Here is a 27524-nt window from a genome sequence, read left to right as displayed (position 1 = left end):
TTGCTTGCTTGCTGGGGTGTGAATGGGTGCGAGGGATTCATATTTCTACCTGGGCCAAACGTACCATTTAATCAAAGAACGAGTGAAACATGCAGGGCCATTATAAAACTTCAGTATTGATCATAGCTCTGTTTCCTTAATAGTGACAACCATTAACGGCCATTTTGGATCACAGGAGGGAACAATTACTCTGAGAAAAAAAATCCGTGGGCCACTTAAAAAGGTCTATTAGTCGATTTTCCACTTTTTCTTACCAATTCAAATGCACTGTAAAACAGGTAGAACACAAAAAATTATTATTCTTATCTTAGCAATGGCACTGGCACATGTGCATTAGGTGCTTCAGAAAGCCTGTTTGAAAAATTCCAAAACAGAATCTCAATAATAAATAAATGAATATTTCACACATGTGTGTGTGTGTCTGTGTGTGTGTGTATGCGCGCATGCGCCAAGTGCTCGATCAAAATGGAAAGAATTATCACACATGAAGGGGATGAAGTTGGACTCGGAATTAGCCACATTCCTCTTGGACAGGTAGAATATGTAAAGTGATTTCTATAATGCATTGAACTGTGAGTGACAAAGCAAGTAGCTAAATCTAACGCGTTTAAGAGAGCTAAACAAAGTATTTCGTTGGGTGACCCATCTTCAGAGAAATATATGTAATGCTGGTTCAAACTGCATCAAACTTCCTTGCAGCTAACTATGCTAACACATCATGAAAAACTCATGGGAGCTCATTATAAAGAAATGTTGGAGAGCGAAAACACTGGACTATTCTCATGAGTCGAATTCTAGATTTTTAGGCTATAGGTTTATAATTTCACTACCAAGGAGCTAAATTTCATAGTGGGCAGCACCATCATGGCCCCTTAACAGAGGAATTTGATACCTGCTCTGGCCATACTTGGATAATTGGATGATCCAAGTATCTCTAGGGAAGGGGGGGAAGGAAAAAAAAAAATCATCATCTTAATCTGCCAAGCAGAACTCACAAATTCTTTGCCATGGGTGAACAGCACTGTAATCCTCTCCTGATGCTTACAATTTATCTAGGCTTCTGCATAAATGCTTTCCCACCCTGCAACCCCACCCAGGTCTGAAACCCTGATCCTACAGGCGATAAACATGTGCCCTGATCACCAGACCAAAGCACCTGTTTCACCTGCCTGAAGTGACGATCCCCGTCACATCACCCTCTCTCCTTCAGGGGGTGGTGGTCTCTGTCAACAGACTACCTTCCCCTTCAGTGAGAACACACCTGTGCTTCACCCCTTCAATGGGTCCTTTGTGCTCCAACCCTTCATCATGTGTGCAAAGCGAGGTCCATAAAGACATGGTTTGACAAATACTGTATGAATGAACTCAAGTAGCCTGCACAGATACCCAACCTCAACCCTACTGAACATCTCTGGGATGTGGTGAAACATCTATTACGATCTAGGCCTTGTTGTTCAGCATCAGGGTCCAACCCAACAATTGCTCGTTTACTCAAAACATTTCACAAACATACTCCAAAATCTTGTGGAAAGCCTTTCCAGCGAGTGGAGGCTGTTACAGCCACATAATGCCCATGATTTCAGAACAGAATGTCCAACGAGTTTATATAGGTGTGCTGGTCATCACAATTTTCAGCAGTGTTGCTAGTATGAGAAAAAGCAAGACTTTCCCCACTTCATCAATTTCACAAAAATCCAGTCAAACCCAATGACATCTAAAAAGAAGGTTCACAGATGTTGCAATGTCGGAATCCTTCGAAACAATCTTATTCTAGATAGCAAAATATAAGAAAGAGAACAAGGAAAAAGGAATAGATCATTTTATCTAACTAGCCCTGATTTAGCAAAGGTTTATAATTAATTGATTGCTTAGATCATTGGGTTTGGTATTCGACATGATGTTTCATCAATTTTAGCCCCATTATTCAGGACACAAAACATGACTAAATAAATGAGTAGTTTTCTGCTGTCTCATGCCGTAAGGATAGGTGCCATTTCTTTGAGAACCCATTGGGGTTTAACTATAAGGCAAAGGCAATCTTATCTTTGTAATTGAAGAGTACAAGGCGCAACCTGAGTTTTTTTTAAATTTGAAGAGTAAACACCCATGATAACTACTACTTTAATCATATCAGAATTGATAACTGCATTCATTACAAAACAGCTTTTTAAAAAGGGACTTAATTCTTTGATATGTAAATAAAATGCCATTCTAAAATGGCCACAGCCTGGTTTTTAAAGAATTTAAAACTTGTCTATAAATTCTGAAGCAAATTCCCCAAACTTCACAAGTAATCATGGTAAGAATACCAAAACTGACTAATAGTTTTAAAACAGAAGATAATTATCTAATCCATCATCTAATCAATCATCGGCACCCTAGGTAATGCAGTATCAGCTTTTAGACTCTTGCACCATTGCAACCTTCAACAAAGCACTAGATCTAAACAAAATCCAAGCTTTGTTTACATGTAAATTCCTTCTTCAGTAAAAGTACATGTATTACAATAACCATGATTTGTCACCTTTTTATCATCTGACAGATGGGTTAAATTCATAAGAGCTTTAATAAAATCAAAAAGTTAAAAACCACTATTTAGCCTTCACAACGTATATTCACGTGCCACTCTAGTAGAGCACACCATCATTTGCAACATGTGCATATGCACTATACACTAAACTCCAAAATGCTTTATCCTGCTATCACATGGACATTGTACAATATTCTATATTAAGCCATTGATAAAATTGTTCATCACTGCATTCATTACATGCAAAAATAAAGACAAAATGTTAGCAAACACTAATGGTGTCATTTAATGCAAATTCCCAAATTTTCAGTGTCTAAGTGTCAGTGTCAACCATCAGGCAGGACTATGAAAGTCATGTACTACATTTCAAGAAGCTACACACTGTTGCCATGGTAGCAAAGTCTGAGGTGTGACTGCACTGCAAGATGACATACCGCATGCAGGCAAATGATATACAACAGGAACAATTAGCCTTTTGTTGAAGAATTAAACAGGGCCATAATATGCAATGACGGCTTTTAAGTTCATATTCATCACTGCAATGTTAGAACTTCGTTATAAATTCAAAATGAATATGACTTGGATATTATTCACTATTTCCGTCTGGTCCCAAACTAACCAGCACCTATAGACTGTGGTAATATGATGAAACACAATGGCACTCAAAAGGTAGATGAACATTGGCTGGGTGAAGCCTGCAGATAATTTGCTGCTTTTTACATGGTGAGAAACCATGATGCTTGGCAGTAATACAAATTCCAAGCAACATGTAAAGACATGTTGAATAAAAGATGTTGAATTCTAATTAATAATTATAATTCTAAATTTGCCCTCAGGTTTTTACACCAATACACCATAGAAACCAACTGCACATGTTAATATAACAAAAAAAACTAATAAAACATTTGGAACTATTCAAACAACACTAAATAAAATAACATTTTAAAATTGTTAATATAATCCAGTATTTTTCAATAAAATAAATTTTAGCATATCTGTCTCAAGACGAATGTATTCAAATGCATTATGTTCAAAACTCCCTCTACTTTGTGGCACTATTAGAAAACAAAAATCTTAAACCCTTAGCCAGTAAGTAATGGACTGTTTATAAAGAGTGATAGAGTATGGACTCTGGACCGACATCGGACTTGTATCCAATTTGTGGCCATGCAACTTAAATGAGAATGGTCATATCAGATTTCATGTGTTTTTTTTTGGTTTTTTGCTTATCCACATACACTTAGCGGTATCATCCTCAAAACAACAATGGAAGAGAGCAACAGCAGTGACATGAGTAACTGAAAACAGCAAAAGCTAGCCATTTGGGTTTTTTGGTCCTTCTCGACCAGATCATATGCAGTTAAACTGTTTGCAGTCCTCCAGAGTACAATGCAATACATACACTAGCTGCTAGCTTTTGCGTGCATTTTGCCAGTTTTAATCTCACAAATATGAATTTTTTTTGTTGTTGTTGTTACTGGTGATCTGTGCAAAAACGCATCAATGTGCATATGCGTGTCCTTTTTGTATGGCAGATGCGTTCACATTACAGACAAATACAGGTCACTTGCAATTATGAATGTGAACCTTCAAGATAAGAAAATCCAATCTGAGCAAAAAAAAAAACAAAGTACAGTTGGTGAAGACACCTGGTAAGTAAACCTTACTTAAATGCAATTTAGTAAAAATGACTAAACTGCAATAAGTTCTACAGTCCTGTTACTTCATAATTAAGCTTAGCACAAAGAATGGAACAAAACTTGATTTACTTAAGTCTACACAGCAGTAAATATCGGTGTTCATATTCAGTTTAGTAAATTATGTTCAAATGTTGGAGTTAATTAATTGTTTAAGGCTATTTGTTTCTTCAAACCATTTGAGCTGTCTTGTCAGTTTTTACAGTGTAATATATATGTGGGTGTAATGCCTGGTAACTAAGTGGCGACAGTTTAGAATTGTGATGATTCATAGCTCTAACTGAAGCTAATCCTTTTATAGCATATATGCTTGTGAAATCTCTCCAGACACACCATTTCCTGGTGCTACAAATGCATCTCTTGTGATCCATCGAAACCATGTTTTGATCTGTGAAACGGAATGACTTCAAAAAAAGCATTTATTTCCAAGAGAGCTGAACCTTCTAGCTAACCGGAAGAAAGAGCTACACATGCTGAGATATGAAGTGGTCTTAGAGACTAAGCCTCACAGTGAGAACAGTAATCCCACACATGCCTTTTTATCCATGTAATTTACAATGAAGATATATATTTTTTCCTATTCTATAATTAACTTCCAGAACATTTTATGCTAAAAGCACCCCAACCCATCAGCAGACTATAATGCAAGTTAGAAAAACAATTCTGCATGCAACATTTTACTACTGCATGGTACAAACTCAAGACTAAGAGCAAGTAGGTGAAACATTTGTACACAGGTGTGAACAAGACGCTACCAGCAAGTGAACCACCACTTCTAAAAAGTACCTACCACCACAAACAAAAACTACTGTTGTGTAGCTGTGGAAACGGCATATATATTAACTGTAGAAAATAGATATGCTTTCTCCTTTGTCAAGCTTAGAGTCCTAACTTCGACATAAGATGTAACGTGACCACTATAGCTACTGAGACAGTGAAGTCTTTTTTTCTGCTCACTTTTAATTCTACCATTTAAATCTCTTTCATCTATTTAGAACCGTTAACGGTGAATATTGTTATAGCGCTAAGTGAACAGATGTACTTGGAACAAGATGATTAAGGTATATTAAAGCATCTTAGTTCTTGTTCTGAACGAACACACACACACACACACACAGATTCTTCTTTAAGAGGTTTTGCCAAGTCTTTGTTGTGTTCAATTTCTGTTGTTCCTTCTAAAGTCTTCCTGACTTCAGACTCCTCCTCCTCAAGCAAAATGTGTCTGATTGGATATAAATGAGCAAACTGACTCCTCTTCACTAAGTTCATAATGCCTTATGTACACCAGCAATGATAACATTGTACATTGTATAGTTTTTCAGTGTGCAGAAACATCATTGCACAGAGTCATTTAACTGAACAGGCTCATTGAAGTTTCTCATATCAACTTTGGACAGCAACTTTGTTTTTCAGTTATACATATTGCATTTAAACGTATATATTGTATAGAAACCGTTTACAATGCACGGACACTTTACATTCACTAGATCGCTGTGTTTAGCTCCATTACACAAAACATTCTGCTCTGTTACTTTCATTCATTATTTTACTCTGTAGATGTTGACAATACTGCAATGTCACTCACTGTCTTCTTTTGCATAATCATTTATGTAGCTAGCTGATGTTTATACCAGTGATTCTGAAAACGATAAGATTTTGATTAATATTTTTCCCCTTTGCGATGCATGATGCCTGGTATTATGATATTGAGTTACTGAATTCCATTGACAAGTACAAGGCTAAAATATCTTTTCTAGTTTGTACTGTAGCTGATCTACTTCTGGAGCACACCATAAAGGTAAACAGATGATAGCAAAAAGTTAATAGAAGAATACCAATAATACTAGAAAGTATCACAAATACTAAAAATAAAGTAAAACCTTTTTTTACAGGGATGTAAGTAACAAAAAATTCGAGTGAGGTATGGTGAGCAGAGGGATAAACAATAAACATTTAATAATTAAGGTAATTTGCTTAAACTTTGGATGATTTGAGGAATAAGCCACTCTAAATGAACTTAAAAAGCAACATGTTAATTTCCTTTCCTTTCTACCACTGACAATGATGTTGCTATTTACTTTATCATAATGTGATATGACAAAGCGGGTTTTGCCAAACCAGAAAGCAAATTTCTTGAGTGCGTTCAGGCACATATATATATATATATTTTTAAAAGAGACAGAGGTCCTGGAAGAGAAGACCTGTCAGCATGTAGGGTATGAACAACACAAACAAAAGAGAAATATTTTAATCAAATGGCAAGGCTGATCAATTATCATTACTTTTAATCAGACCACTAGCATTTTTGTTTTAACAGATAGAGGAAAAAAAATGTTCCCTTAATTGGGAGCAAATTTATTTTGAACATAAGTGTAAACATGTTTGAAGGAAGTGTTGGAAGTATTTTATCCTGATGGGCAAGTGCAGGCTGTACTAAGAGGAGGCTGAGCTGGAATTAATTCCTCTAGGGAGAAAAGACATGTGTCACAGGATTCAACAATGGACAAGCAGGGTTACAAAAGAGAAAGAGATTTTTAAAAAGAAATGATAGATTAATAGAAAACACATACTGTTATTCAAGCAACACCCATGACAAAGCAAAATACCAATTCAGCAGAAAGCACACCACATATTGAAACAATTAGTTTTAAAATAATAGTTAAAAAAAAAAAGCCAATAATGTTGATGTGTCTGTTCAAAATGATAAAAGCACTGGAAATGCTGCCTCAAGGAGGACACAGAAATTAAATACTGAAGATTACTGGGATTATATCCAAAAGAAAAGAAGGAAAAAAACCTCAATTTAAAACATCCTGACAGTTTCATCCAAAATTATGCATTATTAGTTCCAAAAGGCTGAAATTTCTGATGGGTCTGCCATTTGAAAACCACGTGACTACAATCTAGAGCAGAGTAGAGTAGAGTAGTGGGGCTGGGTCCCTAGTGGGCCCTCCTCCAACCAGCACTGATCAGATTTGGACCCACTGCATTCCTACATGTGCAGAGGATCATGACAATACTGTTGAACTGACCAGAAGTTGTCATTCCCTTGACAAGGAAATAAGTATTCAACTTCTGCCAAACTGTTAGATAAATCACAATCTTATGACCCCCCCCCCCCCCCCCCAAAAAAAAAAATTGGCAACAACTCTTCAAGAAAAAAAGTATGCCCCAATGGAGTGAAATATTTGCAGAGGTCTAATAATTATTCAGCCTGGTGCCAGGGAATGCATTTTAACAAGCAGTGAGTGTTACTGGTTTATTCAGCACTGGTTCCTTAATATTTGCATAAGGATGTCAAAAGCAATGCAATTCACATGAGTTTATAGTCAAGAGAGTTAGCGTAATAGTAAAAGTAAATGGCACTTCATATTTTTGCAACAAAAAGATCACTTGTGAAATGTCTTTGCCATCATTTAGGAATTAATCAGAAACTCAGACAAGGCAGCTGTGTTGTGGAAAATGTGCACTTGTTTCAGTAATGCTGTATATGGGCTGAAGCTTACCATGTGAGTCTGGGACTGAGTGGCACCATACATAGTGACACCATTGGAAGGTGGCACAGGCTGGGGCATGTCTGGCAAGACAAAGCCTCTTCTGTCAATGAGACTGTGGGGAGAAGCGCACAGATTTAAATATACACCTCAGTGGAAAAGTGTTACTGCCATCTAACTTGGTCAAAAGCCAAATGAGACAGGCAAAAGCAATGTAATTACAAAAAGGAAGGGGCATTGTAGAATAGAACACTGCAAAAAAGAGTTTCAGCCAGCAAACGGTACTACATATTACCGCACGGTTATTGTTACAACATGGAACTTATTCAAACAACACCCATGACAAAGCATGCCAACTCAGCAAAAAGTTACAGTGTATCTGTCTCTTACTGGCACGCACACTAATAAAAGATTGATGTGCTGATTAAAAGTACTGGGCTTGCAATGACAGGTCAAACAATCCCTGAGTGTATGCTGCAGTAGAAGGACAAAGTGGGGTTATTTGGAGAGGGTTAATGAACAATAGAAAGACTGTTTACTGACTGTGAGCCATTTAAAGGAATGCCTCACAAATGTGGAGGTCACCGAACTGACCCAACATTCACAACTTCCCAAAGGACCATTGCGATCATGCTGTATACACCAGTAACACAAAGTGTAGTGGTGCTTGAAGTAAAATCTTAAATGACTAAATGCAAATGAAGGTACAAAGAACACTGGAAATTTAACCATATAACTTGATACATAACTTAGTATAACTTTAACTTTGTGTGTAGTTTGATACGAACTTATGAGTTTAGCTCAAAATTAAAAGTTTGATGCATAGTGCAAGCAATAACTGGACAGTGTTTTTGTACTCCACATTGCAGACTTCATTAAAAGTCATCCTTCCCAAAGGGTTTGTTTCCAAACATTTTACATGATAATTTAAGATGATTCCCTGAAATATGGTGGTCTCTATATAAAAATCCACAAATCCTAAATATCAGATTTATTCCAAATCCAGAAGACTTAATTTTTTTTAAAGTCACTGTAATTATCCAGCTTTTTTACAGTAGAATATGAGGAAAAACTGGACAACCCCCGCGTTGCAGGCACCATGGCCATCACATGGTAGAGCAGAGGTTCTCAAACCTCAGAAGCCTGCTCTGGTGCTAAGTCCCTGGACTGAAAAGCATGGTGGCACAGGAGGCCTGAGCAGGTACTGCCCAGGGAAATGTGCCGCTCAACTTGATGTGCTCAGTGAGCCTCTTGGTTTAACCAGTTCTGCGCCTTGCTTCTTTTTTTTTTTCCCTTGTAATTTATATACAAACGCTGTTGAATACTGCAACTTTTATTACATTTCTCCCCAGAACATTTACACTGAAACACACAGAAAGACTGACACTGTCAGAATTTTTAGATAAACATTTGCACTCACAGGCAATAGTCCAGGAAACAAAAGCTCCTGTTTCAATGTGTAAGGACCATTACACTGCACTTAAAAAGCTTTCTACCCATTCAGTGCAGACCCCAGATCATGGACTTCAGCCACCTTTATTAAGCCGCCAATGACATTTATGGGTATACGACAACTCAGGTGAAAGCAGTAAAAGCAGTCATGCTGCTAGGAGAAGTGTGTGCAGGAATGAAGACATGGCTCTAGCGATGGGGACTACCCATTAGAGAGAGCATCTGGAACATCTGTGTTTGTTTCAGAATTTAGCTCTAAATGCTATATTTTACCGGCCTGGAAGAGTTTATGGAAAAGTAAAAATAAGCTTATATACCTTATGAATTAAAATCATGACTGACTGAACTGCTTGTGTCTGAATGAATGAGGGAAGCAGGGATTCATCCTGCTGAGAGAAGAACTCCCCCAATTAAATATTTAATATTAAAATGAAAATAAAAATATTTTTATTAAGAAAGAAAAATGCATCTAGGACTGAGGAACCACAAACCACATCTTGTTTTATCCAGGGACAGACAGGGAGTGACTTAAACATTTAGCATAAGATAGATGTTAAGCAAAAGCCAATCAGAGAGCACCGCTTTGTTAAGGTCACTCTGAATATACATGAGCAAGACCAGGCTTATCCGATTTGCTGATGGTACATGAGGAAGAAATATCGCAGTTGAACTAATTTCTCAAAAAATGAGATAAGCTGTTAGACATTTCTGAAAATTTTTAATTTTTAAATGGATTGCAAGGGAAACTAGAGAGGTTTATGGGCTCCATCTTTACTTTTTTTTTATAGCTATTTAATAAACAAAAGTGACTTGCAAGTATTACAAAGGTCAATAACTATCTTGGTTAAGAACACAAGGACCAAAGGCTGTTAACATCTGGCAATATATCTCTCCATTTAGCAGCATGGAATTCATTCAAGCAGGGAATCCTTAACCACAGAGAACCTACTGAACTTTTGACTGGAGTCATTGAGAACCACCTAAACAAAATGCAAAACATCTGTGAAGATTTAGTCATGTACACAATCTAAAACAAACCGGTTATTTTGTTGATGAAGTAGTCTGAATTAGTCAGGACTGTGTGACAGTTTTGCTCTCATTTGCGATTAATTTCTGCGAATATAAATATGAATACATTTGCATGCATGCAATCATTTGCACTGATATCAGAATTTTGTTAAATCAACAAGAAAAACAGTTACTAACATACTAATTGGAACACTGCAATGTGGGGTGTTGCTAAGAGTGTCTTTTTAAGCATGCATTGTCGAGGTAGTTACTGTAGTTGTTTCTCTAGCTAATCTAACTGTAACCTATGAAGTAAACTAGAATAAGAAATGTTTTTAGCAGAGTACTAAAACGTTACCTTGACTAGCAAATGCTTTGACATGCATTCCACCGAAGTCAAGAAACCCAATTTAAACACCTCCCACAGCGTCTAATACATCACTGTGTATTGTTAATTCTAAAGATGATTAGAATAATAAATGTTGTCAATGTTGTTCCAATAATAAAACAAATTTTCAAAATATACACTTATGTGCCTCAAAATTTTACTTTCTGCTACTAACCATTTTAAACTGCTGGCAACAGCAATCACACTAAAGTTAGTATACAACCTTAATCATAAGCTTTCATTATCTTAACTGGCATACTCAACAACATCTTTAAACTTCTGCGACCCACCTGGGTGGAAGAGGGCCGCAGAGAGCTGCGCAGCAGTTCGTGAAGATGTTCCCATAGCTGTAAGGGTTGTAATTTTCTTTCCCCCTTTTTGAAGACCATGACCCTTTTATCTATAGAAAGGAGAGACACATTCTGCATCTCTGAGAAACGTAAGACAGATGACGGGTAGGACATGAGAACATGATTCTCCTCCGATTATCAACATTCAAAATCATTTACACCTATGGAGGTAAACTGAAAGGAATCACTGAATCTAGTCTTCATTTGAAGGAAAAGCTTATACATCAGACTGATGAGTATAGACGTCAAGGTGAGATACACCAAGCAAGGACATACAATAAAGCTAAAATAAATATGAACTAGTCGTGATTAAAACAAAGTTAAAAGGCACACACTTCATAATATAGACTAATAAACTAAACACAAGGGAATACAGGCTAAACCAAATGAAAATCAGCTGGCCTAACACCAAAATATGCAGCGCCTGGAAGTATGACAGTAAGTGCCATGCTTTACTTACATCTTCATTGGTGGTCTGATTGGATCCAATTAGGTAGGTGTGGAAACCAGAGAGTCCCACGATTGACCATACAGAGAAAAAGCACACCACAACCTCCAGCACAGTAAACCAGGGTCAAGGACAAAAAGCATTAGAACATGAGTCGAAAAATGCTGCATTACCTTACACACACACACACACACACACACACACACACACACACACACACACACACACACACACACACACACACACACACACACACACACACACACACACGACAGAGAGAGAGAGAGAGAGAGAGAAAAGAGTGGCTGTGTGTGCACAGACTGATAATCCCACAGACACACCAGCCTGTGAAGCAACCAAAGGCAAATTTCTCACTAATTGTGTGCAAGCATGAACGAAAGGGCATGTGCTAAAGGAGGCCGCTTTATCCACTAGTGCCTACAAACCCAAATATGCTTTTGATCAATAAAACATGAGGATAGTCAAAAACTATAGATGTTAAGAATGTGCATGTAACTACAAATGTTACATTTTGCATTTGATTAGTGTCAACAGATCTTTCATTTTCCCCCCAAAGAGCTGGTTTTTTAACACAACCTCTCAAAAATGACTTGGTCTCCTGCTGACATTAACTACTGCTGTGATAATTGGTGGGCTATTTTTCCACAGAAATAATTTTCTGTAAAATGTAAATGCAAAAGAGGCAAAACACACATTACCAACATATGAAATTTGGACACATTAAAGCCCCCTGGTAGAATACTTGTGTGTGTTACTCTATAGCCCCATACCTGATCTGGGCAGGGGGCTAACAAACAAACAAAGCCCACCACAGCCTAGCTCACTGTGTCCTCTCCTAAATCACTACAAAAGTCACCTTTGAGATTCCAGCCCTGAAACAAAAATTAAGATGTTAGTCCAGCTTCAGCAATAAAAAGAGCAAACAGCATTAGAGGGTGAGAGCCATCACTAAAAATAAATAAATAAATAAATAAATAAAATAAAAAAGCCAGCCAATTTCTTCAGCAAAATGCAAATCCTTACAAATAATTGGATCATTACACAAGATGATAGTGCACAACAGGTCAGGATGTAAGAGATATGGCAAACATGCCATCCTACCACACAAAACCAACATAATTTTACATAAGCCTTCACATCATGACAGTGTGCACACAGCCAAGCAGCGATTAGTGACGGACACATTAGCGGCAGAAACAGAAACTACCAGCTAACGTGGAAGCTACCAGCACAACTTTATTTGGAAAAAACTGATGCATAATTACCAAATTATCACTCACTTCTATCATGAACCAAATGGCTAGGTTTTTTCCCCCCACTATCTTATAATTTGTTCATCCACAGTGGGCAGAACTTGTCATAAAGTTAGAGATAAAGCCCACCCATTTAGAGGGAAGATACGACTGGTAAATTTTGCGATCACTTTAAATTAGATTCTCACTAAATTATTGCTCGCCCTCTGTAAATTTATAGCTGGACCACCAACCACGAGCATTCTTTCCAGCAACTGCAGAAACAGCAAAACTCTGGCAGAGAAATTCTTATAACCCTTACATTCCAAGACAAAATTAATAAAAATGGTCAGATTTCTATTAGTTTAGAATTTGACATTGTGAATACGCAAGATAAAATTAGAACTGATGACTTAAAAATATTGTTTTTAGAATATCTAAAACAATATATATTGAACACATTATTTAACACAGTCTGGTAGATGTACAGAGTGATGTTCTGATAAACAGCGTTGACAACATTTATCTCTACCTGTAGTTTGTTTTGAAAAACTTCATCTGACCATCTCCACCCCCCTCCTGTGAAGCATGACGAGCAAAATTACATGGTGTTCTGTTCTTTTATTGTTTTATTTTATTATTATGTTTACTTTTATTTTATTTAGTTTAGCTAATATCTAAAAACAGTTATTCTACCAACAACAAGATAATTTTCTGATCCTTATCATGGACAAATAAAGACCCACATGTAATCCTAAAGCAAATATTTTGGAGAGTGGGTGGATAGAGGAGAATGTGTGCTATCTAAGCAACACAGGGGACTTGATTTTGCATCTGCAGCAAAGTGGCAGACAGAGGTCTAGGGAGACGGAGACGGAGACGGAGACAGGCAGTGAGAGACAGACAGGGATGCGGTGGTACACATGCTGTTGCTATTCAATATACAATAAGGTGAGGTAATGAACTCAGCACTACAAATTAACAGCTTCATGTGTTTCCATTAAAAAGGACACATTTAAAAGGACATACCATATAGCCAAAAGGAATGCCAAAACAATAAAACCATACCTAATAAAACCAAATATAGATGGATCATTATGCCACAAAAGGATATCTGGCAGGACTGTCTTTGAGTGCGCTGAGAAACCCTTTTTTATGAGATTCTGTGAAGACAGAAAAGATGAGATTCAGATTAAAACACAAGTTGAATGCTAATATATTAAAGTGACATGATCCACGTTTCTCTAGAACCTACAGCATGCCCTTTCAAAAACATTTTTTATATACATTACCCTTTTTAACAAAGCCAACACATTCTTAGCCTCTCCCTCTGCTGAGATTGGGTTAAAATGACCAGACCACCATTCACAGGGGCAAAGTCTCATGGGATGAAGGCAGATAAAGAGAGATCAGACCTACTCTAACAAGGTATGATTCAGCTGTTGAAAATCTGGGCACAGGTGCAGTAAATTGGTGTAGTGCCAGGGAGTTCAGCAAGGCAAACACTACAGAAACACTCAGCAGCGTGAAATCACCTAGTCAGCCCTCTGTATCTCCAATGCAATCGATCTCCTAAGAGATAGTTGTAAGCAGCAGCAGGAGCAGCATGTGAGGAAGCTGCAAAACGTCACATTGCCAGATGTCAGCGCTGGTTCATCCTTACACACAATGAGGTCCTAACATTGCAATAAGTCTAATGAGTTGTATTTGCATAGCAACTGCCTCAGAGGGCAATGCAGAGCAGTGAAACTTGTAAACGTATAAACAACACTAGTTCCTTCTCTTGATGTACATATCAAAGGTACGGGGGGTGTTTAGTGCTTTCAGTAAAGTTATAATGCAAGGGAGCACTGAAGCCTGATGCACATCACATTTAAGTCTCAATGGCTGCAAAGATAACAGGAAAGCATGAACAAAAACAGAGTGCCTTGGTGAATTGCACTGCTGGGGCTATATTGATTTCCATTTTTGATCTAATCTTAAATGCTCCCGACATGCTGTCCTCAAAAGATACTTCAGGATCATCTAGTGGTGTTTAGACAGATTATTTTATATGAGATTAGCATATAGAGATTGTAGAGAAGAAATGGAGGTCAAAAATACAAAGTGGAAATAAAGACAGCAAGGAATTTTGTGCTGCAGTTGTCTTACAGTTATCAGGGAAAGGCTAGACCTTTTACTGATGAAATCAAAAACTGATCAAATTGAAACTGATCAATTTAACATTATTCTGTCCAAAATATTTAGAATTAAGATTACAGCTATCCAAAATCACTGTGCGATCAAAAATCAACACCGATGAAGCATGACTAGCACAGAAAACAAGCATGGTCTGCTATGGCATGACTAATAGGGTTGTAAACCTTAGGCTCTCATTTCTGCTTACAAAAAAAAAAAAAAAAAAGTAAAAAATTTAAAATAGGAGCGAAGTGTAATATATAACTGGTTTCATGATATGGATCGATGCATGTACACTGGACCGACAACTACATGGTAGGCATTAGAAATGTCGGATTGGTGAAAAATCAATGTATTCATACACTCCTAGTAACAATGTAAAAGTTAACTGTGCTATAATCTGGCTGTTACAACAATATACAACTCATGACAAGTGTATACTCACATTACACAAAGAAAATTCACTGTGTCAGCTGGCAACAGATCTGAATTTCTGTTCATTAATGAGGACAGTACAGTACAGGCAATGACATCTAAACTATATAATAAAAGGTATACATTTATTCTGGGAACAGAAATCCTACCACAACCCACTTCAGTCAATCACTATTTAGTACTGGAAAAATCTATTTGATAAAACATTTATTAATCTTTGTAATAACATTCAAAAATAACAAATACCATTCACCAGATCCAATGGCGATTGTAAAATTGACCCTTTATTCAGAGTTAATGCTTTCTTTCTGTCTTTCTATAAAAAGAGAACAGACTGTGTCTAGCTGTTCACCCAAAGAGATGGCCTTTGGCCAGCCTGCATTCATTATGGAAACACCACAGTTAGCCTGTTAATGGGATGGACAACTGGAGAACCGCTTCTCAAGCTTCAGTACTTACGCATGATTACATGTGTGATGACGAAGGCAAAGATGAAGATCGTCAGAAACGACAGCGACAGGATGAACATGTAGAAGAACCGGTAATTTCGCTTTCCAACGCAATTGCCCACCCAGGGACAGTGATGGTCAAATCGTTCTGCACAGAGATCATAAAAAATGCAACCTAAAATTCAATCATGTTAAGTATTTTAGCCAGGGAAGGTTGGAACTGTCAACTGTTGCTTCATTTGGTTTAGTTGGTAGGCACATTCATTAAATTAAATTTGCTCACCTAACAAGCAAAGTACTGTAGGCAAATTAGTGTCACATCCTGAAAATGTATTGCAACAGGTCAATTAGGGACCCAACAGCTAAATGAGTAAATACAGACTTTAGACCGACAGACATGTCCTTGTGTTTTTCATAGGTGAGATTTAACTGTGTGGATAAATCTCACCAGAAAACTACCAGACAAAGAACTATGTCCTTGCTTCTACTGAGGCCAAGAATAGCTGTGAATTCAACAAGGGTTATAGCCAGATAACATAATATACAGATTGACTGACTTTAGGCAAACTAAGACGTGTTACAGGGAGCCAAACACTGTCAGTTTTACAGTATGACAAAGGCTGGAAAGGCCTGAAATGAAGTTTAAAAAAGGCACAAAGTACAAACCCATTCCTCTTCCTCACATCCCAAGAGAGAAATCCAGTAGTTATGGACTTGAGGATTAATTTAACATAGCAGCACATACTGATATTTAAAGTCTGAGCAATGCTAAACATAGTCTTTGTACTTGCCCAGTTATGACTCGCATTACCTAGCGTCACAGCAACTCACCCACACAGTTATCACAAAGGCTGCAGTGAGAGGCACGCGGCGGTCTGAAGATCTTGCAGGTAAAACAGTACTTGAGTTTCACTGTCTGCCCATTAATAGTGACTTCTTTTGTCCTTGGTGGAGGTCTATATCCTGTTGAGCTGGTACCATTGGCAATATCTGTTAGGAAGGTGAAAACAAATGTTTCCTCTCAGTAGGAATATTTATATTCTGCTTCAATGCAAAAGGAGGCAAAGATGTTAAAAAGGCTTTCAGACATGTCTTTGAAGTCTGCCCTGCTATAGCCTTTTCCATACAAGCTGGGCCAAGTAAGCAACACTCAGTGTGATCACAGCAAGTCTTCCCCAAAACCATACCCCCAAGACACATTTAATCAAAGAACAACAGCTGCCCTGATATTTCTCCATCAACCTGCAAAAGGCATAATTTAATTTAGGTTTTATTTGTTTCTTTATCTATTTATTTTAGAAGGTTAATAGGGCTTAACATATTCCAAATTATAGCTGTACATACTGTTGTTTGTTTTAGTACAAATGCGCAAATGTGTACGGCCTTTCCATCTCCATTACCTCCAGCTCCCTTATATGAATACAAATCTTGAGATTACATTTTACTGCCAAATTCAACCCCGTCAATTGTGAAACACAAACCAAACTCTTCCTTCTTTTCACATGGTTTCAGTTTCATTCCAAATTAACTCAGTGGAACATCATATTAGGCAATTCAGGTGGGGTTTTTTTGTTTTCTTGGTTTTTTTTTTTTTTTTTTAGCAATCGTTGCGTACAAACTATTCACTGTCTTAATCTAGTACTACTTGGAGTACTGTGGAGCATGGCTTCAAAATTACAATGGATGAAGACCACACCCAATAAAACATGAACTACAGTGTTCTGTTTACACTGTTCTTTCTTGTTGTTGTTAGAGCACAAACTGAGTAATTAAATTAGCTTTATTAAATTTGAGAAAGATAAATGTTAAATTCAACAAGTGAATCATGTACAAAAAAAAATACAGCAAACAATTTTTGCTGTATATGATATTATATTGCAACCCAAACACAAAATTCCTCAGTATCAAAACTAGAGGTGCACAACATGGCCTATCTGCAGCTGATAAGGATGATTTTTAATTTATCATTATCGTTTTCATATCGGAATCTCAGACGATGATTGCAATCTATAATTTTCTTCTATGGAACAGATTAAGAAAATAAAGTGATGTCTCACTTATGGTAAACGTGTTGCTGTTGTCAAAAATCTGAGATACTGCTAGGTAGAATGAATTACTGATCCATTTTTAGTTTACCATGTCTTACACCCACCAAACTTTATATAGGTACAGTTTGAATGTGCTTTAAAATGCAAAAGGTAAAATGTTTGGTTATTAATATAGACAGAGATCAGCCACAACAAGGTGCTAGTTATCGGTTATGTCACTGGCACAAGAAATCCAGTAAGAGGTACATCCCTAATAATAAACAGCAGCATCTGTAGAGTTTATGTGGTCAACCCCCAGTAACCACTTCTGTTACAATATTGCCCCCCCTACCATCACAACCACATATTTCATATGGGTAGACACCGTTATGAAGAACAGGCCTATAATGTCATTGATGATGTGGAGATGTGTGAGGGTTGTATAAGCTCTCTACACGGGCGTGTGTGAATGGAACGCTGCATGTGGGCTGGTTATGTGCAGAAAGAGGGAGCAAGACAGCAAGGGAGGGGGGCAGGAGGATGGAGAGTGCAGGCGTCAAAAGGCCGTGACCGTAAACTGAGCGCATGGGTATTCTTTCCTTTCATGCCCACCATGATCAATGTACATTTCATTCTCCCTTTTCTCCACTGTAGACCGTCGTGCTCTTTCTCTCCATTTTCTCACTTCTGCTTTCAAGAGCCCAATCTCAAGCAAGAGAGTGTGTGGGAGGCAATACAGTAACAGAAGAACCTAGCAAAAGAAAATAGAGAAGGAAAGGAAAGCTACACTAGTTAATTACTGCCTACCCGAATTTTTCAGTACTATAAGGCTAAATATGTTATAGAGTCTCAAAATCTTGCACACTTCACAGCCACATCAATGTTGATCCAGCAGCATCAGCATATGCTTGTCTAACAACTGGTACTGCTTACAGGACTCTATAGGAGCAATGCTTTTTCGAAAAATGACAGGTTAAAAAGGTTTTTCTATATTGGACATTTAGCCCATTCAAAATGACTGGCTTGCACCCAAATGGAAGAGAGGTCCATTTTCTATCTGGAAAAACGGCCCTGATTATTTATACTATCAAGGTTTTAATACTGTTATTCAAAACAGAGAGATATAACATTTGGGGAGAAAGAAAGGAGTAGTGTAGTTTCTTTTGCTGTAATTTCAAGCTCTGCTACTACAAAGAGAAATGCTAGACCTTCATTCAACTTGAGACTGAAGCATTAAATGTACAAAACATGAACGTGGTTCTCAATGACTCAACAGCACAAAGCAGGCTGTAGGGATTTTCAGTGTCAGCCAGTCTTTCCCTTTGCTCAGCAGGATGTTAAGAGAAGCTAATTACCATCCAGCAGTGGAAGGGCAATGAAGTGGAAGTGCTGCACATGCGTAACTGCTGGCCATCATGCAGACCTTCACCCACAGACCACGCGATGCTACAACAGATGGAAAACAGCGCGGGTTGACTAGTAACAGGAAGCCCCCAAAAAACAGGGCAAGGAGCACAATAATTCACAGCTACTAGTTATGAACTTCAGAGCACCAACTAATGTTACAGGAACGTATGAATGTCAAAAACCATTTCTCAAATAAATCAAATTTTAAAAATGAGCAACTGGAAGAAATCACATCATTGCAACACAATCACAAATAATGCCTGCCTTCGAAGCATGGATGTAAATCTCTGGCCTCCGTTTTATTGTGAGCCTCAAAGTTTACAAATGATTTCTTAATTTTGGTAGATATCAGATTTTTACATTAAAAACGTAGACTGAATAAACAGAGCTGACTGGAGGAAGTATTCACACATGGAATACAGACAAAAACAGCCTACAGCAAGCTTTGCATTCTGGATTTAGTGGATATTTGGGGAAGTGAGAACATTACTGAATATTTTTATAAAACTTATTATAACTGATTGTTACAGCCACCACCATATTGAGTTTGTACTGCGTACCTCTGCGTCTACAGTTTTGTCTTGCAGGTTGTCCAGGAATTGGCAATATGACAGGAGCAGTGACAAGAGGCTGATTTGTGATGTGGCTTACCAATTAGGAATGGCAGTTATGACTGGTTGATGGACTTGTCAGATATTAGTTAAATACACATGCTGTGTGCTGGTGCCCCATGGTGTTCTGTGCAGTAAACTCAAAGCGCTCACAGTAGATGCACTGTCCGTTATGGGTCATGACAGTTATGAGCTGTAAATTGGTACACTATTTCTTTTTAGAAAGCACTGTATGAGATTGGACTCGAGGCTATTTGTAGTTGGGTATTTTGGGTTTGTATTTGATACTGGACATTTTTTTTTTTTTGCAAGAGGCCTCAAGTTATTACCTTTACTGGTTCTTAGTGCTGGAACCAGGAGTAGTACTGACACTGGATTATGCCAAGACGTTTTTAAGAGTGCTATGAGAATCACTGATCCAATAGCAAGCTGTCAAATGTTCTCAGTGTGTTTTCTTTGTTTGGAGTGGTAGGGGTGGGTGCCAATTTCTTTTGCCTTTTCTCCTGTTTTTACGTCGCTGGGGAGATACACAATGTGTGTTGTAATTTTGTTTTTCTATTGTTTAGGGAAGTAGGTTGCCCCCCACCCGATGTTATCATTTGTTGTTTTAATTGGGATTTTTATTGATGATAAAATTAGATAAACCTATTATGATTATGTGTCTGTGCACTGTATGTTGAGTCCTTGTTTTTTGTTTCTCATAACACTATTACAATCCAAAACCATTACAGCAAAATGCAACTGCAATGCAACGATCCATTGTTTAACTAGGTATGAGATGTTATTCTCCCATGTTGTGCCAGTCATTCAAGCACCAAGATTTCTCACTCACTTTGAATATTAGCATGGTGCCAGTTCTTTTTAGCAGTGCCAAAGTTTCACAATCCAGCCTGTAAGGAATAAGGTTGGATGGCAAATACTTGCCAGTTTCATCTGTCCATCTGAGGCAAGTCTGGACATGTTATAGTTAGCAAGTCCTATAGTCAACAGTGAGCAGAACGGATGAGGTTCTACCAGTACTACTTAGTAAAGAGGCACAAATTAGCTTAATGAAACTGATAAGCTGCCATAGACAGACAGGCACAGAGGAAATACTTGCACAAACTGCCACTGTATCAAAGAGAAGCCAGCAGCCCCTTTCATCATCATTCAGCTGTTATATGGTAATCATATAATTACAGTCACAGTGCCTTTCACTTCTTCCTACTTGTGATCTCTCCTTTTTACTTTTCCCATCTGTCATATATTAGGATTTCATGCTTCCAAATTAAAAAAAAAAAAAGACAGAAGTGAGAGAACACTCTCGAAAGTGCAATGCGGAAAAGAAACTAAACTGAAAAAAATAAATAAATAAAGGCAACTCGTCACCACCCTCCCTCCAAGCACAGCAAGACATGCAACAACAGAGGACCTGACAAATGACTGATTATAGATCTGTTTGGCTAATGTTTCATATAGAAACAAAGAGTATTTTTGGACCAGTATATGCACTACAAAACTTAGCTGGGTTATACTTAGTAACATGAAAAGATATTACAAGTTAGAATGTCCAAAGTTCTAGCCTGTGTTATTTCCACCAACTATAATTTGGCATTGAACAGAATTTGGACTGTAACTTGTCATGTAGACTGCCTTGCCTGTTAAAAAGCAGAAATAAAAAAAGGTAAAATAAGAGTCACGCTTCCTGAGTGTGGCCATGCCCTGCAACATGCCATTTCTTATTAGTGCCATTAGCACCAGTCCTGCCACTATCCTGCCATCTGCAGTTATTACCTTAAGCCCACTTAATCAGAAGCTACTGACAATAAGTTTCATTTATTTTAACCTACATGAACAAGTTGCAACATCAGCAAGTAATTTTGAATGCTGACACTAAAACCATGATCAACATGTGACCATGCATGATTGAGACCTGTGCCTTCAGTGTCACAATGAGAAATGTAGGGGCCCCCTCTGCCAAACAGATCTTTGTTTGTCTCATCAACATTTGATGACTTGTGTTCAAATCTATCTATTTAAATGAATGCCTTCTGCTATACTTATACTCTATAAGGCAAGTCTGAGAAGACAGCAGCATATGACCACAATATAGTTTCTACTTTCATTTTATTGGAGATTTGTGCTAGAATCAATGCATTTATAAGAGTGGATTTCCTCTTGTTCTCTCCACATAAACATTTTGATTATTAGCCTATTTTTCCTCAACATCCTCTTCAGAAGTAAACCATGATACATTATTCGATCAAAATAAAGTTCAGGCATTAACCTACTCTTATTCAATCTGAATAAATTTTACTTTTATTTAAAAGGTTTAGGATAAACCTAAGGAAAAAGTCAGACTAACACTAGTAGAATGCAACCACTAACACCACTACCATCCTCTTCTCTCCCGTAACTATTGATTGTTGACTCTTAGCATCTGCAGATATTTGAGATTCCTTAGGGGCTTGATTCAGTGGTTCTAAACACTTGATAGATTTTTTTTTAGCTTCATTTCATAGACAATGCCAACTAAACAGAATTATAGAGGGCACAACCAACCAGGTTTGCTGGCTCTATGCCAAACATTCCATGTTTTTAATGTAGGTTGATCCTGTTCAGTGTGACCATGCTTTGTCCCTGTTGCACAGAAAGTGTTCGCCACTGAAAGAGTAACCCTGTTGCACAGAAAAAGAGTTCCCCACTGAAAGAGTAACATGCAGGCTTGCCCATCTAGAGGATACCAACCCTGGTGGTCAACATTACCTACCCAGACAAAGCTTTCAGATACACTTAATTCATTGAAGCTTATAATTCTATTAAATACACTTTCCCTTCACATTTTAGGATGGTCAAAAACCAGACAAAACAGGCAGTACAAACAAGACTGGTGTGATAACTTTCCTTGTTATGTTTAAGTACGTTTGAGAGCACAACATAATATGCAGCATAGGAGGCAGAATAAAGTGATCTTTGACAGACTGAGCAGACTTCTCTGTGACAATGAGAGGCTGTGGTACATACAAAAGCTGTAAAAGAATGAATGTTGTCTCAAGCTGTCAAGGTCATGAAGAGAGGTTATGCACAGGGAATCTGGACAACCTGGTTATGTTATACATGCAATGAATGTGATGAGAAGGCACATTAAATCTGAATAAAAACAGTACACAAAACAGCAGCAGAGAGAGAAACAAGTAACAATGATTTGTGGGGGGCACATGGGGGAGAAAGGGAGCGGACCTATCTGTCTTTCCAAGTCTGCGGCCTCCTCTGGGGTAGCTCTGGGGAGGACCCCGGGATCACTGAAGCTGGTCCTGAGCAATGTCCCCATCACAAAGAAGAACAGCACACCACCAATCACAGGGATAGCTGGCGTGAGAGTAAGTGCCAAGAATGGACAGCTGTGGAGGAAATGGGGAAAGAAAAAAAAAAAATCTATGAATTAGAATTTATTCTCTTTAGTGTCAATAACAGTTACAAATGCCTCAAGATTACAATTTAAGGTTGTGATGGATTTCTATTGGTACGATTTGATTTTAACACTATTTAGCAGTGAATAATAAAAAACAAACAAAAAACCCCCCCACAACATTTAGGCAGTCAGAGCTGATCAGTGTGTTTTTGCTCCACATTTAACATGATCTAATAAGAGTTCCACTGCAATCTTGTTATTCCTGCCCAGCTAGGTGCAGATTACTCTAATCACATTATTTTGGATAATGTTGGTCTTTCCCATGTCCTGCCTAATTAATCCAAGTAGCCTAATAGCTTTCCTCTATATTACTACATATGAGGAAGGACCTGCTATGAACATTGGATTCTTCTGCACAGATAAGACAGTAGAGCAAAGAAGTGGCTCTACACCAGGCTTGTGCTGCAGATGGCCTGTTTTCAAATGCATCAATTTTTTAAGATGGTAAAGTGAGAACCCAGAAGTTTGAAAGATAAACAATATACGTGTGGTATGACAACAGTGCTCCAACAACCAATCACAAAATATCACTAGCTTATGATGGGACAGTAATCATTATCCTGGTTTTAATGGTCTCTCATGCTCGTGTCAATATATTGATTCTTTGGACCCATTACAGAGAACATAATGGAATTAAGAGTATGCAAAGGGTCAGGAGGGAAATAAATAAAACAGACATTATTTTCCATGTACGTTGGTGCCACACCTGCAAGTCCCTGAAAGCTGAGTTAGCTACTGACAATGGCAGTAAAAGTGAGGACACAAACATGCATATAAAAATGAAAATGTAATTTCTCTACCCATTCCAACCCCCTGAGGTTGTCTTGATTTAACCTTAAACTGAAACAGACAAAATCTGACCACTGCATTATAAACCATGCAACCTAAAACGTAAGGATGTGAACTGGTTTATGGACATATTACATATTAAAAATTCTTGGAGTGAGCTATGAAGTTGGGGGGGGGGGGGGGGGGTGTGCATAAAATCACTATGAAAGACAGCACTTTAGTTTTAAAACTGTGCTTGTGTTTTTGTTGATTGTGCAATATCGAAATTTGCTTTCATTAATCTTTTTTAAATACTTTACATTTTATTTTTACTGCATGGCAGTTTAGTTGCACAACTCGTACATAAAAATTAAAATAAAAGGTGGCATGCAAATAGCCATTATTGTTCCCTCTGTTGTGCTGTTGTACTCAGTATTTCAGAATGAATTTCCATACTATTTCAGTCATATTCCTTTTTTGTGTATCTGGAGAATGGATATGCCTAGCCATTAAACACAGGAGGGGCAAAGTGAGGGCTTAAGTCTATTGAAGTTGGATAGAACATCACACTGAAGCCATTAGAGAGGCAGTTCCTTCAGTCTGGATCAATATAGTGGTATAGCACAGCACAGCACAGCACATCTTCATTTCAGAGCTGTGGTGCTGCAGTAAAGTGCTAAATTTACAAAACTACCATCTTATATTTGACTTTTCTCTGCTCATCTACTAATGATATATAACGTAAAAATTATAAAAGTGCAACCTACATAGCGAAGAGAGAATGAAAGATTCCGACAATTTACAAAAGGGCCCTCTGAAAAAAAAACAATGCAATGTGTGTCATCTTTTCTTTCCTGGTTCTTTAACCTTGTAATCATTTACAAGTTTTTGTCACCATGGCTTCTGCCTAGCCACATGCACTAACGCATTCCAGTATTAAACTGAGACTTCTGGGTGTTCAGTTGTCATGGAGATAAAAACTACCTACTGAGGATGACGAGGCATACTGGAGTTGGGGTGGTGTTACTATGGCAACTACTACAAACGTTAATATGCTTTTTCATCATTTCCAATAAAGGAGTGGATAGTCTCTGAGTAATCACCCAGCTTTCATACCGTATTAGTAAGCTCCTAGGTTTGAGTCTTAGTCGTGCCACGTGTCATGGCTACATCAAGATAATTGGCTAATTTGCAAAACCTTGCAACAAATGTGAAAATCACATAAATCATTCCCCATGAACACAAAATATGGCTGCAGAAGAGGCTACGATTTTTGCAATATTGCAAACATGGAAAAAGAATAAAGAATATTATGTGCTGTAAACTAGATTATTAGTGACTGTATAGTGTTACCTGACATGTTACTAGAGGCATATGCTACAATAATAACTCAAATAAAACTGCGTGGACAGTGACAAGTGACAGAACAAGCCAAGAATGAACAGCAGAATTCACCAATTATTTTACCAATGAGGATTAGCCTATAAAAAACAAATAAATAAATAGAAATCAGCATATTAGCCTATTCTACTTCAAGAGGGGAAAAAGCTTGACCAGCGTCTTGATGCAACTTGATATGAATTTTTCTACTCAAAGGCTCAAAGATCTGTGATGGGATGAAACAGAGGCCCAATGATTCGACATGGAAGGACCCAATGGATATGGAACTGTGAAATCTCAAAATGAGGCAGCATTGCCAGCTACACTCAGTGACATAGATCCAGCTGAGGCCGCGCATGAGGCATGAAAACAAGAGTGTAACATACTGCACTGGTGCTGTCGAGACCATACTGCCTCTGGGTTTGGAGTGGGCACACTGAACCTCTGGTTCTGGTGTAGAGTCTGATGGCAACTCAGCTTGTTCTCTAAGCTATGAAGAGAAAAAGCACAACGAGAAAGGAAATCACAAGGAAATGGGAAGATGTTTACAAACCAAGCTAAGTAGATGATATTGCTGTTCTTGGTATTGGTATCATTCCAGTTCATACTACTTCATTCTAGTTTACCAGATGCATTCAGGGATTTGCCAAGTATGCTACTAGTGAGTGTATATACAGTCATTGTGCCTTTAATCTTGTAGTCCTGAAATTGCAGCTCAACAGATCCAATAAACATTTGTTCAGTCTATGTTTTAACATAAAACTGCATGTACTAGTAAGCAATGCCAAGCATCTTTTTAGGTTTGGCTTGGTTTAATCTGTCTGAATGAACCAGACATTTCCTAAGTGTCCACTTGCTGTAAACAGTCAAGCAACGGGGATCTTAAGAGTAACACACCCACCCAAGACAGACTGTTACTGGACTACCAAAGAGTTAAGAATATTTCCTCAGTGGCTGTCTGATACTGATAGGAGCAGTACACTCCTATACAAGTGTAAGTCTCAGGCTTTGGTTTTTAGATCATGTTAACTACCTTCAGTGCACATCTATCCCCCCCCCCAAAAAAAAACAAAAAACAAAAAACAAAAAAACACCACTGTTGTAAATTGTAAAAGAAGGCCTGGTCAGTAAAATTCTTGTTACAGATGTAAGTCAACCTTTAAGAGAATAACTATATGTTCAGGTTACCACTGTGATTTATTGCATTAGGAAAACCTTACAATTACATCTTACAATAAGCAATACTCAACAATCATTACTATAAAACAATTTAAGCTATAAATTGATGAATGGATAAACTGGACATTTTAATAGTAAAATCAATTCTGGATCATTTTGTGGGCATCTCATTGCATAGTATGCATTGAAACGTAAGTGTTTTTGTCAAAGGATGTTATGTTATATCTCGTCAGTTGGGTTCATAGTGGGGCGAAGACAGAACCAAAACTGTACTTGTCTGCTTCCACAATAAGCCACACAATGTCTTTGTTTAAAAGAAAAGCAAATAAATCTGTAATTTAACACGTTTCCTCTTTAGGACTCAGGTACAGCAACAGAAAGGAAATCCTTGAGAAAGAAGGAAAAACATTTTACTGTACCTTCACAATATAACTGCCATTCCTTTGATGTGACAAACACTGTAGCCAGAGCTTGGGCCATTAGACCATCAAAGTCACAACATTTTCCTCCAGTATTCTACTGTGTAACTGTACCACAAATAAAGTGGTATAAGGAGATTTGACAGATTGGCCTAAGCCATCCATTAAGGGGAACACAAATATGAAATATCATATTTGAGGCTAGTTTACCACATGTGGCTAGACTTGGAACATAAAAAAGAGAGATGGAAATCGTTTTGCTTTCACAGATGTACCATTTAGCAGAGATGTTCATAAGTCACTCTGTGCAAGTCTGGATGCAAATCAAAATTGTGCAAGTCTGGATGCAAATCAAAATCAAGCTTTAAGTCTTCCTTAGAAAATGTTTGTTTAGTATCATTATTTGCTGAGAGCATTTCATTGTACACATGTACGCCACTCCTGAAAACTGTATACAAGTAGCAAGTACATTTTGAGCAAGTAAACAAGTAAAACTAACAACCATATGTTCCCTTTTTATGCTAAACATATCTTCATCCATTCTGAAAAAAACATGCCTTGACTCCAATTCACCTGCTACATGAACATGGCTTGAGCCAG

General features: G+C 37.7%; 1 protein-coding gene across 3 annotated transcripts in view; it reads right to left on the bottom strand.

Annotated features, from left to right (window-relative positions):
- Positions 1–27524, bottom strand: part of LOC113572138 (zinc finger DHHC-type palmitoyltransferase 14) — a 33860-nt gene that overhangs the window by 1434 nt on the left and 4902 nt on the right. The window contains exons 2-9 of one of the 3 annotated variants that reach the window (XM_027001462.3): positions 25713–25816; positions 22947–23107; positions 16514–16672; positions 15693–15830; positions 13735–13783; positions 11380–11482; positions 10860–10969; positions 7734–7836 (exon numbers count right to left, since the gene is read on the bottom strand). In XM_027001462.3, the coding sequence (XP_026857263.2) occupies positions 7734–7836; positions 10860–10969; positions 11380–11482; positions 13735–13783; positions 15693–15830; positions 16514–16672; positions 22947–23107; positions 25713–25735 (846 nt within the window). In that variant the 5' untranslated portion in view covers positions 25736–25816. Of the gene's footprint in view, positions 1–1111; positions 6692–7733; positions 7837–10859; positions 10970–11379; positions 11483–13734; positions 13784–15692; positions 15831–16513; positions 16673–22946; positions 23108–25712; positions 25817–27524 lie in introns of those variants that run through there. The other 2 variants (XM_081721114.1, XM_027001460.3) reach the window with 2 other exon arrangements.

This window comes from Electrophorus electricus, chromosome 10 (genome assembly GCF_041902795.1).
Source record: "Electrophorus electricus isolate QZ-2024a chromosome 10, ASM4190279v1, whole genome shotgun sequence".
NCBI lineage: Eukaryota > Metazoa > Chordata > Actinopteri > Gymnotiformes > Gymnotidae > Electrophorus > Electrophorus electricus.
This window is presented reverse-complemented; position numbering and strand designations above follow the sequence as displayed.